Here is a 15,474-nt window from a genome sequence, read left to right as displayed (position 1 = left end):
TACTAGAACAGCCTAAGTTAGTTAGAGGTTCTCAAATTTCTTTGACTGTGATCCTGGCAATTCAAAATGCATCCCACATTGTTATCAGAGTGTACACATATACATATGTGTGTTTTTTGAAAATATAATTGGGTTTTACTCAAAGATTACAATCTAGATTTGAAAAAACACTGCTCTAGGTCAGGAGAGTTACAAACAGTCTAGAGGGCTGATTATAATTGTATGGACAGTGAGATAGGAACAGTCACATTATGTTACCTGAAATAGTGTTCTATACAAAACGATGGCTTTATTAAAAGTTGGGGTTTTTTAAATGTAGACTTGAAGAGTAATACTGTTTTTGCTTATTTTTAAAGCTTTCTGATCCTTCTGATTTACCAAGGAATGCCTTTAGAATTTTTACCATTCTTGTGGAATTTTTATGTATTGAGCATATTGATTATGCTTTAGAAACGGGGCTTGCTGGTAAGTATATGTCTATTACACTTTTTGTTAAACTCTTTTAGTTCTGCTTGATTGAACAATATTCAAAATACTGTTTTATTTGTGACTTTTGTGTGATGAATTCAGTTCAACACAATGTATTTTGCGCTTCTCTAATAATAGGGTGTTCAGGGTGCTAGAAATTAATTAGGCTTAATTTTTACATATTGTTTACATCCAGTAAAGAAAGGCCATAGATTACTTAACTCAGCACAATATATTGGCAGAATTTATAACAATTGTCTATGCTATAAAATGTCAAGGAGCATAAATAGAAGTAAGAATAATTCTGCTTAGGAATTGAGTAATGAAGTTTAGAGAGAAAACTATTCAAAAATAAATCTGGAAAGGAGTACATTTATATTAAAGTTTTCAGTTTCATTCTTTTGGGTTTACTACTTTGTACCTATAGTATAATAACAGCATATTCCCTGACTTCCAATCTCCTTAACATAGTTGATAACCTGACCCTGTAACCTGTTAAGTGGGGAATCTCAGATTTAACATTTTAAAAATGAAATTCTTTAGCCAGGCATGGTGGTTCACGCCTGTAATCCCAGCATGCAGGATGCCAAGGCAGGGGTCACTATGAGTTTGAGGCCAGCCTAGACTATATAGTGATTTTTGAGTAGCCTAAAATAATAAAACAAAGAAATGTATTCCTCCAACAGTGATCTTCTCTTAGGTTTTTAAGGAAGTTGTTAGTTACCAAACCCAGAAACTGCTTTAACCTTCCTGTTTTCATTGCTAATAGCAAGTTAATTAGCAAACACTGTAGGTATACATCCAAATGTAATTTATCTACTTTGTTTCATCTCTACGGATACAATCCCACTTTGAGCATTGTCATCTTCTAACTGGTTCCTGTGTTCATTCTTGCCTTCCCTAGTTTCTATGCAATAGCCAGCTTAATTGTTACTTCCTTTTTTTTTTTAAAGGTTTATTTATTTTATACATATGAGTATGCTGTTGCTGTCTTCAGACACACCAGAAGAGGGCATCAGATCCCATTACAGATGGTTGTGAGCCACCATGTGGTTGCTGGGAATTGAACTCAAGACCTCTGGAAGAGCAGTCAGTGCTCTTAACCGCTGAGCCATCTTGCCAGCCCTAATTGATATTTTCTTACTGATGACTCCTCAGTGATTATTACTCTTAGAGGGAATAAAAACAAACTACTTAAAACAATATGATCCACAGTGTGCCTCTGCAGATTTCTCACCATGCTGCATTTCCTACTGTGCCCAATAGTAACCCTGGTCTTCATTGTTTACCTGTTAGGCTTTTTGCACGTGGCATTTGTCCATTGCAGAAAACTTTCCCCTCAGCTCTTTACATTTGTCTTTTCAATCTGACCTCAACTAAGATGGCCCCTTTTCAGAGACAGTTGTGCTGATCACCTTAGATGCAGTAGTGCTTCTTAGGCAGCATGGTTCTCCATTGTCCCAGAGTTGAATTTGATTTGTTAATGTCTGTCTCTTCTCAGAACTTACTCATTTAGCACATACTTGTTAGATGGTTAGTTATGGGGTTTGTGTTCTCATAAAAATGATAGACAAATGATTAGGAAGTATAATAAAGGAAAACAAAACTAGATAAAGGATAGAAAATACTAACGGGGAGGCAGGGTAAAGGATTTACAGGCAGAATTTTTTTCTTTTTCCTTATTTATCATTTATTTTGTGTGTGTTCACGCATGTAGAGGTCAGAGGACAACTTGCAGGAGTTGGTTCTCTTTTTCCACCATGTTTGTTCCAGGGATCGAACTCAGGTGGTCAGGCTTGGCAGCAGGCACCTTTACCCACTGAGCCATCTCGCCAGCCTCCCAAAAGCTTTTTATGAAAGGGTAGTCAGAGAAGGCTTCTGAGAAGACACATGAACCAGAGAACTCAATAAAGTGGTGAGTAAACTGAATATTTGGAGTAAGAATAATCTAAGTAGAGACAACAGCATATTAGGAATATATAGGAATCTCAGTTGTTTAGTCCCTCCTACCCTCCAGCATTATACTCTAGCCTGTAGAAAGCATATACAGTTCAGAAAGTTTCTATTGGCTGTATAAAATACCAGCCTAGAAACCTTTAATACTGAACCAGACTTAGCTATAGACCAGTCACTAACTTAGCTCTATTACCCTTCATGAGCAACCATGTCTTTAGTGAATTTTAACTTAGAGTAGACTGTTGACATTAAGAATTTAAATTGTGCTGGTAGAAAATGACTTAGTATAGTCATTTGTATTAGAATAATTTAAATATTTTAAGATGTGATTACAGAATAAGATGATGAGTAAGAATAAGGGCCAGTAAAATGGTTCAGCAGTAAAAGGCACTTGCTGCCAAGCCTGACAACTTGAGCTCAGTATCCAGATCCCATGGTGGAAGGAGATAACTGACTCTTGAATGTTGTCCTCTGACTAACACACATACATAACTAAAATCAATTTGTTCACTAGACATTACAAGATAACAAGGAGTAAGGTATGAAGAATTTATTGTTCATTTAGAATGGAAACTTTCCTATTGATTTCAATAGCAGTATTTGAAATGTTTAGGAAAATTTCATTTGGACAGGGAATATTTCTCATATCCATGAGCATGTTCAATGCAGTTAGTGTTCATGGTCATTGTCCTAATGACCACATACAATTCTGCCAGGTAATAAGACATACTGGAGCAGCATTGTAGACCTTTCTTTTTACTGAAATTATTGTCTTTAGGTAAAGTCCCAAGTCAAAGCACACTATGCATATATATTTTAAAATAATTTTCATTAATGTACCTTTTTCCTAAGGAGCTTATTCCGTACAGTTTACATTGCTTCTAGCCTGTATGTATATACAGGTTTTTATGTATGTTAGTAAATAGTTTTCCATTTTTTTACATATTATTAGTTAAATACATTCACTAATACTGCCTTAATTTCCATGTTTTATGGTGATTAGTATTTTCTACATGTGCTTCAGTTTTTTTTAATTGTATGTTTGTGTTGGCACCTTTAATTTTCCTACCAACGATTGTATTTTTTGTACAAAACATCTTTGTTTTCCATTTGTAAAGCTACTCTAGGTGGTAAGAACTCTAGGCAGTAAGGTTATATATTATCATTAGCTGTGGGTGGTTTTCTTAGTCTTCTCTTAATTTTAGATAGAAACATTGGCATCTCGAGCTAAAAAGAGGAAGGGTCCTTGAGTCCAGGTATTTCTCTTTATAAGGAGGAAGTGGATCTAGAGCGGGTTTCAGTTCCATCTTTTGGTGTCAGAATGTTGTTGACAAGCACAGAGTATTAGGAGATGTTGTGGAAACATGTCTCTGGGTGATGAGGGTCTGAATAGTTTTGAGGACAGAGTGGAGAACATGATGAGCACAGTGTGTAGTTGTGGTAGGAGGTTTTGGGACAGAAGGAGAAGGTAGAGCCCAGGCACGTTGTTAATTGATTCATTTTCCATTTTATCTAAACAAATCATGAAGATGATTAACTTTGATGTATAAAAATAGCTTTGGATAAATCTCGTTAAGCTGTTTAATCTATAGAATTGTTGCTGATTTATTACGTGACAGTTAATTTTATTCATGTGGTATATATAAGTCTTTTTTTTTTTTTTTCTTTTGCTCAGTTTTTTTAAAGGTTGTTCTTACTTACCTATGCCTTCCGATTTTAGGAATCCCATCATCAGATTCTAGGAATGCAAATCTCTATTTTTTGGATGTTGTACAACAGGCCAATACTATTTTTCATCTTTTTGACAAACAGTTTAATGATCACCTAATGCCACTAATAAGGTTAGTTGCATTGTCATATTTTCATTGGTATTCAATGACTACTATATTTTTATTACTATTTTTAAATAATACATCTGCATATAAGCATCAAACAGGACAGGAGGTTTGAAATAAAAATCTTTTCTTTCTTTCTTGAATTCTTGTTTAACTCTCTTTTCACTGTGCTGTTAATTTTGATATATTTGAAAAGTTTTAACTATCATGAACCAAAATCTGAAATCTAATGTGGAAAGGGCCTTCCAGCTTAGAGCAGCTCAGCTGTTTGCATCCTTTGGAAGGCAAAGCAGATAACAGGCAGGGTGATATATGCAGGAGGATCTCATGTTTGAGGCAGTCTAGTCAACATAATGATTTCAAAGTCAGCTTGGATAACTAAGACACAATCTCACACAGCGGTTTTATGTTTGCTTGTTTGTCTCTGTCCTTCCACACCTGCATAAGGCATTCTTCTGATTTGTTTAATAAAGAGCTGATGGCCTATAGTTGAGGCAGGAGAGGAAAGGTGGGTTTCAGGCAGAGGAAGGACCTCTGGGGAAAGGAGATAGGCAGGAGATTGGTCAGCCAGACACAAATGAAGTCAGATGTATTGGAACTGAGAGGAAGGTTATGGACCACATTGTAAACATGGACTAGAATAAATGGTTAAGTTATGCAAGCTAATCAGGAGGTAGTCAGCTAAGGCCTAAGTTTTAATAAATAATAAGTACGTCATTATTCAGAAACTGGCAAGTCTGAGACAGTCCTGTCATAAGTTAGTTAGTTCTTTCCTCCCTCCCTCCTTTCTTCCTTCCTTTCTTCTTCTCTTATAAGGGCTGAGGCTAGGAGAGGTATATAGGATTTTCAGGGAAGAAAGGGAATTGACAAATATTGTAATTATATTATAATACATATATGCACATGAACACCAGTAGACATGATACACTTGTAAAGATTACAGGAAACATGAATGAACATATTTTGATAAAGCACTAGGATTTGGATCATATCTTCATATCAATTTATATGGACTTTTAAGGCATTTGAAAATTAGAATTATATACATATGAACATATTTCATTATTTCACGAAGTTGTTTTCTTAGCACTGTTAGCTATGCAGGAAATGTTGAGATAAATGAGTTTGATAGATTGTATAAACAGTGTTATGCCATGTTTAGACCAGAAACAAGTTCAAAGATCATTTGTGATTCCCAAATCAGACTTTGAAAGGAAGTTTACTGTTTTTCTGTGTAACTCAGGTGGGTATTACAGACATGAGCCACCAAGCCTAGCTTAGAAAGTGTTCTTATTAATTTACTTTTTAAAAGAACTATTATGCCACATAACATAGAGTCATAGGAGTTTTAGTGTTGTTTATTCTTTAATATTTTGAGGCTTTTGGACATTTTAATAGTATTCGGAAGGTTTTGTGTGTTTTATTTTAAAAAGTTAAATGTAACTGGATTTACTTTCTACTGTTCACATTATTAGTTGGATTTATTATATTTGTAAGAGTCTGGTGATACCCATGACTTTTATTACTATTCTATCAGATAATTAGATACACAGGAAACTAGTTTCAAATTCAAAGCTGCATGATTATGTCAAGTGCTATTTCCTTAGAGATCAGAATAACAAGTGTGTCTTTTCGTGGTTTTTAATGGGTTAATTTTTCTAGTTTGAATGAATTGAATATATTAATATACATAATTGCAAGTAATGATTTATTTTGTAATTATTGGATTTATGAGCAAATGAAAATAACAGGTGTTAGTATTATTTACAAATATGAATACATAATATACAAATTATAAACTTGTCAAATGGGCTACTAATGGGAGGGTTTGTTTGTTTTTTCCCCCTTTGTAATAAACAATAGCTCTTCTCCTAAGTTATCTGAATGCCTCCAGAAGAAAAAAGAGATAATTGAGCAGATGGAGATGAAATTGGATACTGGCATTGATAGGCAAGTTAATTGTTTTTTATTTCCTGCTTTTTTAAAACTTGTAGAATCACATTTGCATAGCAGCATGAACAGAGTTTTTAGAGTTGATTCTTTAATGTACTGTTCTCATCTATAAGAGAATGTTTTCCCCTGGAAATCAGTATGTTTAAATATATTTCAAATCAAATTCAGATTTTAAGCCCCACTCATCTGCATCAAACATGTACAAGCTACAAATTCCTTTAAAAACAGAGATGCCAAGCTGGGGATATAGACCAGGGGTAGAGTATTGCTAGCATGTGGGAAGCCCTGCACTTATCAGTGCTGCTGAAACAACAAAGACTTGTAGTATTTAGGATTATATTTCCACATAGTGGCTTCAGCCTTATCTATGAAGTTTTGTAGTAATTGTACTGGTTTTGTAAATGTAACTTATGTTAAATGAATTTTAAAACTTAGACTGAAAATAATTACTTTCCAGGTTTCTGTTTGAGAATATGATGTTCTTACACTGATTGAAAAGTAGTAGAGCTCACAGTTGTGAAGGATTCGCTACATCCCACCATCTTATATTGGCCTACTATCATTTTGTAACTTGACCTCATTATTGTTGTGCTTAATTATGTGATCCGTCTCTTTAATTTAACAAGAAACTTATCTTTTGACCACTCCGTCATGCAGCTCCTTAACTCTAAATTAGTGTAGTCTTTTTATTTGCATAAGCTGAGTGATTGCTCACTATTGAGGAATCACATAGGTTAGATATTATTGGTGCCTTTTAACCAGTGCCTGTATTGTCAGCTAGAATCTCAGTACTGTCTTCCTGATTGCCTGTTGACTGTGGGATTGAATGTGCCAGCTTCCACAGCCGTTCTCTTTGAGCCGTTTATCCTTCCACCTTCCTAAGTATTCCCTATGCACGGGTTTGCCTCAGAAGATCCTTGTTGTGAAGGAAATGATTAGTGCTAGGTTATAAGATCTTTTCAAAGGAGAAAGATGATAAAACCAGAATATCAAGTTGATATCAAGTCACAGAATGACTTTTTTCCCCCAAAATCTAGTTTGTCAATTCCAAAGTGGTTTTGTGATGATAGGCAATTAAATAATTTAACTTAATTCAGTATAATCCGTAGGTAAAATTGAGCGAGTTAAGTGAGTCATATATATTGTGTTCTCAATCTTTAGGACATTAAATTGTATGATTGGACAGATGAAGCATATCTTGGCTGCAGAACAAAAGAAAACAGATTTTAAGCCAGAAGATGAGAACAATGTTTTGATTCAGTATACTAATGTGAGTGGAACTAATTTATTATCTTCTTTTTTCATTCTTGTACACTCATTAGTGCACCTGTTGGGTTGTTTTTAAAAACAAAATACCTAATGTTCAGTTTTACCAAATGAAGACCCTGCTAGCTCAGCGAGGCACAGAAAGCACCCAGCTGACCTCCGTCCTCAGCTGACAAGGCTCCTTCTCCTTCTTCACTGTTTAACTCCGTTCACCTCCATGTCCGCCTTTCCTGCTTCCTTATGTCCACTCCCTGTCAGCTGGCTGTTTGCTCCACCTCTTACCTGTTGTTGACTTTATTTATTTAGCTCTTATTTACAAAAAATTCTTAGATTTAAGGTGATTGCTGGGAATGAGCTACACCACAACTACTTGTTTAATAGTAAACAGAGAGCTCGTGGGTTAAAGGTGTGTGCTAGGGCTGAGCCACACCATGATATGAAACAGGTTTTTCCAGTTCACAGTCTTAGGGTTCAGTGTGAGCAAATATCCTTCAACATAGTTGTGCTTTAAGTGTTGGTTTTTTTCTTATTCTTAGACGTTGGAAAACTATATTTACATATCTGTGTAATAACTGTAGAAAAACTTTTACAGGCATGTGTAAAAGTTTGTGTTTATGTAAGAAAACAAGTTGAGAAGATTAAAAATTCCATGGATGGGAAGAATGTGGACACAGTTCTGATGGAACTTGGAGTACGTTTTCATCGGCTTATTTATGAACATCTTCAACAATATTCCTATAGCTGTATGGGTGGCATGCTTGCAATTTGCGACGTGGCTGAGTATAGAAAATGTGCCAAAGACTTCAAGGTACATATAAACAAATATTAGTTATGCTTGCAAGTAAGCTCAGAAGCAGAGGCTATACCACTAAAAGCCTATACTGGAAATGTGTGGTTTCACTGCAGCATTAGGAGAAAGCTTTACTATAGTCTACCTAAAGGCGTGTTATTCCAGTTACATCTCAATATGAACATTTTTCCCATTGGGACTTCATTTTAGATAAGGTCATATTTCAGTACATTCCATTGAGATAGTCCTTTTAACATCCATGATGAATGATGTTTATGTCACACATTAGGAAAATAGTATTCCTTTTTCATGTATGTTTATCGGAAATCAGTTTTCCCTAATGTTTAAATTATTATTATTTATTTATTCATTCATATTTATTTATTTATTTTGGTTTTTCGAGACAGGGTTTCTCTGTGTAGCCCAGGCTGTCCTGGAACTCACTCTGTAGACCAGGCTGGCCTTGAACTCAGAAATCCACCTGCCTCTGCCTCCCGAGTGCTGGGATTAAAGGTGTGTGCCACCACGCCCGGCCTGTTTAAATTATTTTTAAAGGTGTTATACTAATGATAATTAGTTCTAGTGTACCAAGTTACAAATTATTGAAAAAATTGAGTAATATGAATCTTTTGTTTAAAGATTTATTTATTTTATGTATATGAGTACACTGTAGCTGTACAGATGGTTGTGAGCCATTATGTGGTTGCTGGGAATTGAACTCAGGACTTCTGCTTGCTTCAGCTCCACTTTCTCCGGTCCAAAGATTTATTTATTTATTATATGTAAGTACACAGTAGCTGTCTTCAGACACCAGAAGAGGGCGTCAGATCTCGTTACGGATGGTTGTGAACCACCATGTGGTTGCTGGGATTTGAACTCTGGACCTTCGGAAGAGCAGTCATTGCTCTTAATCACTGAGCCATCTCTCTCCAGCCCAATATGAATCTTTTTAATGGTTAAAACTTTTAGCTATGGAAACCTTTGAGTTTTAGCTCTTGAGAAGCTTTAAGAAATTCTAACATAGGAGGCAACTTCCCCCATATTATTAAGTTCTTACTAGCAAGATGTGAGAAGACTTTGCAAAGCCTATAGGAAAATAAACTGCTGTGGTTCAGAGCTTCCTTTTTCCCTCTCTCCATTCAGATTCCAATGGTATTACATCTTTTTGATACTCTGCATGCACTTTGCAATCTCCTGGTCGTGGCTCCAGATAATTTAAAACAAGTCTGCTCGGGAGAACAACTTGCCACTCTGGACAAGAACATACTCCACTCCTTTGTACAACTTCGTGCTGACTATAGATCTGCCCGCCTAGCGCGACACTTCAGCTGAGCTGAATTTACAAAGGAAAGGGATTGGTTTCTCAGAAGGCCTCGCTCGGTAATGGGAAGCACAGGAGGTTCCTTATGACACCGCCAATATTTTATGGGAAAGAATGACTGGAAGAAAACAGCAGCCATACTTACCTGGAATTTTATTTGAAATTTGGACACCTCTAGCTGTATTTTGCTTTTTATCTTTTCCCTGTTATGTTGAATTCTATAGTTTAATTTATAAATTTCAAATTCTATAAACCTACATGACTGTTATAATCCTAGAAAATGTTGGTGTCAGAAAATGAACGAAATTCACCAGTGTCTGGTTCTTGGTTTTAACATATTCCACTTGGAAATCTTATCTTCCTCTTTTTGCATTAAAAATAGGCAAAGTGCAGTAAAACTATATTTCTTATTTATCAGTTTTCCAGTGAAATTTTCAGTGCTGGTGGTTATTAATCAAGCTATTAGGTTTTCCTAAAGAACTTCTCACATCTCAAGAGGATCCCGGTTGATCATCATTTGTGTAGGTGGTGATGTGCTTTTCCTGTAGGGCAGCAACAGTGCTGGTCTAAGGAAAATCTCATGAGCTGAACTAACTGTTGATGAACCATTTTAAGTAGACACTAGGAACAGATCAGAATGTATCTGCTTTCTGGGTAAAACTTAAAGTTTACTATTTTTTATTTGATAAATAGATTTTAAGTCAATTAATTAGCAAGAAATTAATGAAACTACCTTATTTTATATTTAACTTAAGGTGGAAGACTTTTAAGGACCATATTTGTTATTTTAATACTCTTAAGGGAGTAAAAAATTGATGTATAGTGTAAACGGTGTATATGAGAAATAACACCATGTTTAGCAACAGTGCAGTCAGTCCCTTAAGACTAATCTTGAATGAGATGGGATGGCTAAACATGCAGGAGTCTTCTATTTTTAAGAGGAACTGAGAATTTTAGATAATGAATAGTATATATTCCAAGTTTGGAGGCAAGCTTGCACTGAAAGCCTGCTTTTCAGACCTGTAGAGTCTGTCATTCTCCATTCTCATTCTCCAGTCTCAAGGCATTTCTGAAATTAGTACTTCTTGAAGATTATTAATTGAATTGGCTTAATATGGCAACATAATAATTCACTGACAAGATTTTAAATATCAAATAAAACTTTAGAAAGGCCATTGCTCATAAACCTATCAATTTACTCTAAGAATACAAACTAGGTTATATGTTGTCCATTATTCTAAGTTGTGTAGTTCATAGCCATCCAGGAACCAGGTAAACTGTAATCTTCAGTTCGTTCATCGCATTTTTTTCTTTCAGTGTAGGATTTTGGTCTAATTTGGAGGAACTGTTTTTCTTCTGAGAACCTGACTGAATAGTTATCACCATTATCAAACTGCCTAGGTCCAGAGCTAACCACTGCACAGCTTACTGTTGACTGAATTCTCACTTTCTGTTTAGCCCAGTGTTACGATGGTAAGCGGCAGGCAATGAGCAGGCCAACTTTTGTCATTGTCACTTTTGCAGGACATAGTGGCAGGTTTAGAGGCTTTCCAGATAGCTGTCCTCAGAAAAGAGAGAGCCAGAACAGGTTCTCGATACTAGCAAAGCTCTGTGCTTGTACTGTTGCCACTTAGAACGTACTGATGTAAACTCAAATTATACCTCTGTTACTTAAAGCCAACAGTTTAAGGCAGTAGTTTTACTGGCCATTTGAACTCTTTGTACAGTGTCAATTTGTAAAAAAAAAAAAAAAGAAAAAAGAAAAAGAAAAATATCAAATAAAACATGAGATGACATTTTAAGACTTCCAAATCAGAGAAGCACTTCAAATTATTTTGTTTGGATTAATTTTTAAAATGTAAACCAGTTACTTGTTGCTTAGATATTTTGTTAATTATTATTTCCATGCTTGAGTTCTGTGCAATATTTTCCATTATGTCCACTGACAGGACAAAGAAAATTCAAAGTGAATACCTTATTTAGACATGTTAACTTTCATGCTCAATAAACAAATTCCCTGCAGTTGTTTTTTTTTTTTAATTTTTTATTTCACCCTAATTTTACACTTTAAGGACATCTATAATGAATTCTATAAACAATTTTTACTTTAAAATATTCCTTGTTTTTCATAGCTTAGGTCTCCCCCTTTTTTAGTAGAAAAGAATGTGACTGTAATCAAGATTTAGAAATCTAACTAGAATAGATGAGTTATTTCTTTAAGGAAATAAAAATGTTGCATTGTGTAAACTAGTATTCATTCTTTGCATTTTACTTTTTAAGTATTACTATGTATGGGCATCATAAAATTTAGTTCAGAATTTATAACTCAAAAATGGTTGTCAGTAGATAAGATGCTTTTATATATATCTGGAAATTTTCAGTTAGACACAATGGACATAATGGAGCCTAGTACCTTGTACCAAAGCCTAAAGAAGAACCTTGTAATCGTCCACAGTTCTTGGTGAACTATGTGTAATATTTAGTTTAAAAAGTCCCCCTCCAAAACACTGAAAATTATTTGTCTAAACTTGGGTGTCTTTTTGGTTTGTTTTGGTTTGTTTTGGTTTTTGGAGACAGGGTTTCTCTGTGTAGCCTGACTGTCCTGGAACTCACTTTGTGAACCAGGCCGGCCTCGAACTCAGAAATTCGCCTGCCTCTGCCTCCCAAGTGCTGGGATTAAAGGCGTGCGCCACCATGCCCAGCTTAAACTTGGGTGCCTTAATGTGACTGCTGAATGAACATAGACTCAGAAGGACAATCATCTTTTATGTTAGTTAAAGTAGTAAGAGCACCATGACATGTCTTTATCCATAGGCTAAGAAGGAAGACTGGCCCCTCCATTACTGAAGACGATAGAGTATATAATGAACCCTTATCAAGAATTATTAGATAATAGTTGAGTGGATGGATTTTTAGAGTATGACCACATGGATGGATTTATAGAGTATAACCATTCCATGACAGTTACTGGCCTCACTTAGGAGTGCCATTGCTGGGAGTCCCTAGGGTCTTCCTTGCTTTAAAAAGTGCTGCTAACATAGGATAAAGGAGGTTAAATTCAAATTTAGTTTAAAGCAGGCAATTTGTGTTATATTTTCTTTCCTTCTAAATACTTCACTATCTGAATGCTATCTTACTGATGCTCAGTGAAATAATTACCAGCCAATACATTGATTCAAAGTAGAGGATTTACTGATTTCCTTGAGATGCCTGTGTCTACATTAGTATACATCCAGATGAAGAGATCTCGGTTTCTAAAATGCCACTGCGCCTCAGAGTAGTCACATAAGGCTTGAATTGTTAGTGCAAGAGTAAGGGTCACTCAAGTACATGCCTGGTTGGTGGCTAGAAAATCTTATATCTCCTGATTAACATGTTTTTTTCATACTAAAATATCCTGTCATTGCCCACTTATTTTTAAGGAGTGTGAAATGTTTTTCACAAGCCCCCTGGACACTCGTTGATTGCTAATGGGGACTTTGGTACACAAAGCACTCTGATTTATCAATTTCATTTAATGACATTGAGTTTCTTTACTACTCTACTTGTCCTATAATGTACTGTATATTTTGGGAAAAAGATCAGTGCATATCATGCCAAATAATTTTGCATGAAGTAAAAACAGCAATTTAAAATTTTATTGTATAATCAAGGTAATTAATTAGTTCTACATTTATTGGACTTGAGTTTCATGTACTGTGCTAAGTCCTTCGCATATATTTCTGATCCCAGAGTAACTCTATCATTTCAGTGCTACTATTTCTGTTTGGAAGGTGAAAACCCTAAGGCACAGAGCAGGTAAGGAGACCTTCAAGGTCTATAGCTGACAGTCTCAGACTTAAAACTAGTATAATGGGAGTGAATAATGTCTTTTTTTTTTTTTAAAACAATATATGCTGTATTTTTCTTATTTGTGGAACATTATATTTTTTATTTTGATAACCTTGTTTTACCCAGTTTTCTTTTCTCCCAGTGTTTGGTCCTCATCGGGAAATGTAGATTTGAGATTGGAGTACAAGACCTGTATCAAGCTACTGTTAGATTTTTTTTTTCTTAAATGTGTTCATTGTGTGACCATACTTTCTCAGTGGGTGTTTAAAGCTACGTCATGAAATTTTAATTGACTATTAGGTTTGAATTTAATGGAAACCTGTCCATCACAGATTTCCCATTAGATAATCATGATAATTTCTGCTTAGTAATTTTCACAATAGAACAGGTATTTCATATAATTTTAAAATTTTTGATATTATAATTACATAATTTTTCCCTTCCCTTTCTTCCCTCTGAATCCTCCCATATATCCCTTCTTGCTCTCTTTCAAATTCTGGTCAGCCCTGACACCATACATTCAAGTAACATTACATAGATTGAATAGATAATTATGTATTTAGGACATACGTGCCTCCTTGTATTTAGGCTTAAATCTAGTATAATGGGAGTGAATAATGTCTTTTTTTTTTTTTTTTACAATATATGCTGTATTTTTCTTACTTTGTGGAACATTATACTTTTTTTTTTTTGATAACCTTGTTTTACCCAGTTTTCTTTTCTCCCAGTGTTTGGTCCTCATTGTGATACTTACTAGGAGGAAATACATATCTTTATATTAGTAAGCCAGGCAAAGACTGGGTTGAACCTGTTCTAAAGAACTGACTTCCTATGGTGGACTTCCAAATTGTAGGGTAAACTTAGGAAATGCGAAACACATGCACATGTTCATATAGTTTATTACATCACGAGAGGAAATAGCTCTCCTTTAGAAGGTACAAAGAAATCAGTATTTTTACATTGAAAAAATAGAATAAATGTCCTAGGCTTGCTGATTCTTTTGGCTGTCTAACACATCAGTAGTCTTGAAATGGCTATGTCTAGAATGAAAGTATAGGGCAAAAAGTAGCTATTGATAATTTGTAATCATTAGAATTTTCATTGGTGAGTGAAGCCAGTAACTCTGGGCTTAACTAAGTTTATAGTTTTAAACTAGAAACTGCATATTTTACCACTAATATTTGGTGATATTATTTGCTGTAAGTATCAATAAACTTATGATTAAATATTCATTTGGGGAAAATAGGACAAGCAATTAAACACAGTTGCTCATTTTCTCAGTGGCTTAGAAAGTTTTCATTTGCCTTACTATACAAAGCCAATTTAAATAGGAATATATTACATCATACCCCAAAAGCAAACAACCCCAGAAGAAAGGCCTTATTAGGAAGGCCTAGGTCTGTGCTGGACAACAGTGAGGCATTACAAAGGAATAATTGTTTGCACTAATATTTGAGCAGATGGAATGGATTAGAATATGGTCAACATTATTCTGCTGACATGTATTTTTCTGTTAATTTGTACTGTGCAACATGTGTTAAAGCTGTCAATTCATTTTAGTCAGGATACTAATATTTGTATTACTGTGTTTAAGAGGCAATATCCAACTGAGCCACTTTTAATTTAAAAGTCTGAGACCAGAATTATGTTTGCATTCCAGAAAGCACTTAACTTACTTTATAATCAAAAGGTCAGTAAAACAGACTTATCAGTGCCTGCTACTTACTAGGAGGAAATACATATCTTTATATTAGTAAGCCAGGCAAAGACTGGATACAACCTGTTCTAAAGAACTGACTTCCTATGGTGGACTTCCAAATTGTAGGGTAAACTTAGGAAGTGCGAAACCCTGGTGCCCCTGTCATCTTAGGTAGGCAGCTGCCCTTCAATGAGCCCATTCTTTGTGCCTGCCTGCCTGCCTGCCTGCCATTTTCTATCTTAGTTCCATGGGTGGTCTCAGTTTCTTTGAACTCTGGCTTTTTTTCTTTTCTTTTCTTTTCTTTTCTTTTCTTTTCTTTTCTTTTCTTTTCTTTTCTTTTCTTTTCTTTTCTTTT

General features: G+C 35.1%; 1 protein-coding gene across 1 annotated transcript in view; it reads left to right on the top strand.

Annotated features, from left to right (window-relative positions):
* The window catches only part of Exoc5 (exocyst complex component 5), a 53,083-nt gene extending 41,251 nt beyond the window's left edge, over positions 1-11,832 (top strand). Inside the window, exons 13-18 of the mRNA XM_021181304.2 lie at positions 357-465; positions 4,145-4,265; positions 6,123-6,209; positions 7,374-7,482; positions 8,071-8,286; positions 9,412-11,832. Of these exons, the coding sequence (XP_021036963.1) occupies positions 357-465; positions 4,145-4,265; positions 6,123-6,209; positions 7,374-7,482; positions 8,071-8,286; positions 9,412-9,600 (831 nt within the window). The 3' untranslated portion in view covers positions 9,601-11,832. The remainder of the gene's footprint in view (positions 1-356; positions 466-4,144; positions 4,266-6,122; positions 6,210-7,373; positions 7,483-8,070; positions 8,287-9,411) is intronic.
* The last annotated feature ends 3,642 nt before the right edge of the window (positions 11,833-15,474 follow it).

This window comes from Mus caroli, chromosome 14, assembly GCF_900094665.2.
Source record: "Mus caroli chromosome 14, CAROLI_EIJ_v1.1, whole genome shotgun sequence".
NCBI classification, from domain to species: Eukaryota; Metazoa; Chordata; class Mammalia; order Rodentia; family Muridae; genus Mus; species Mus caroli.
This window is presented reverse-complemented; position numbering and strand designations above follow the sequence as displayed.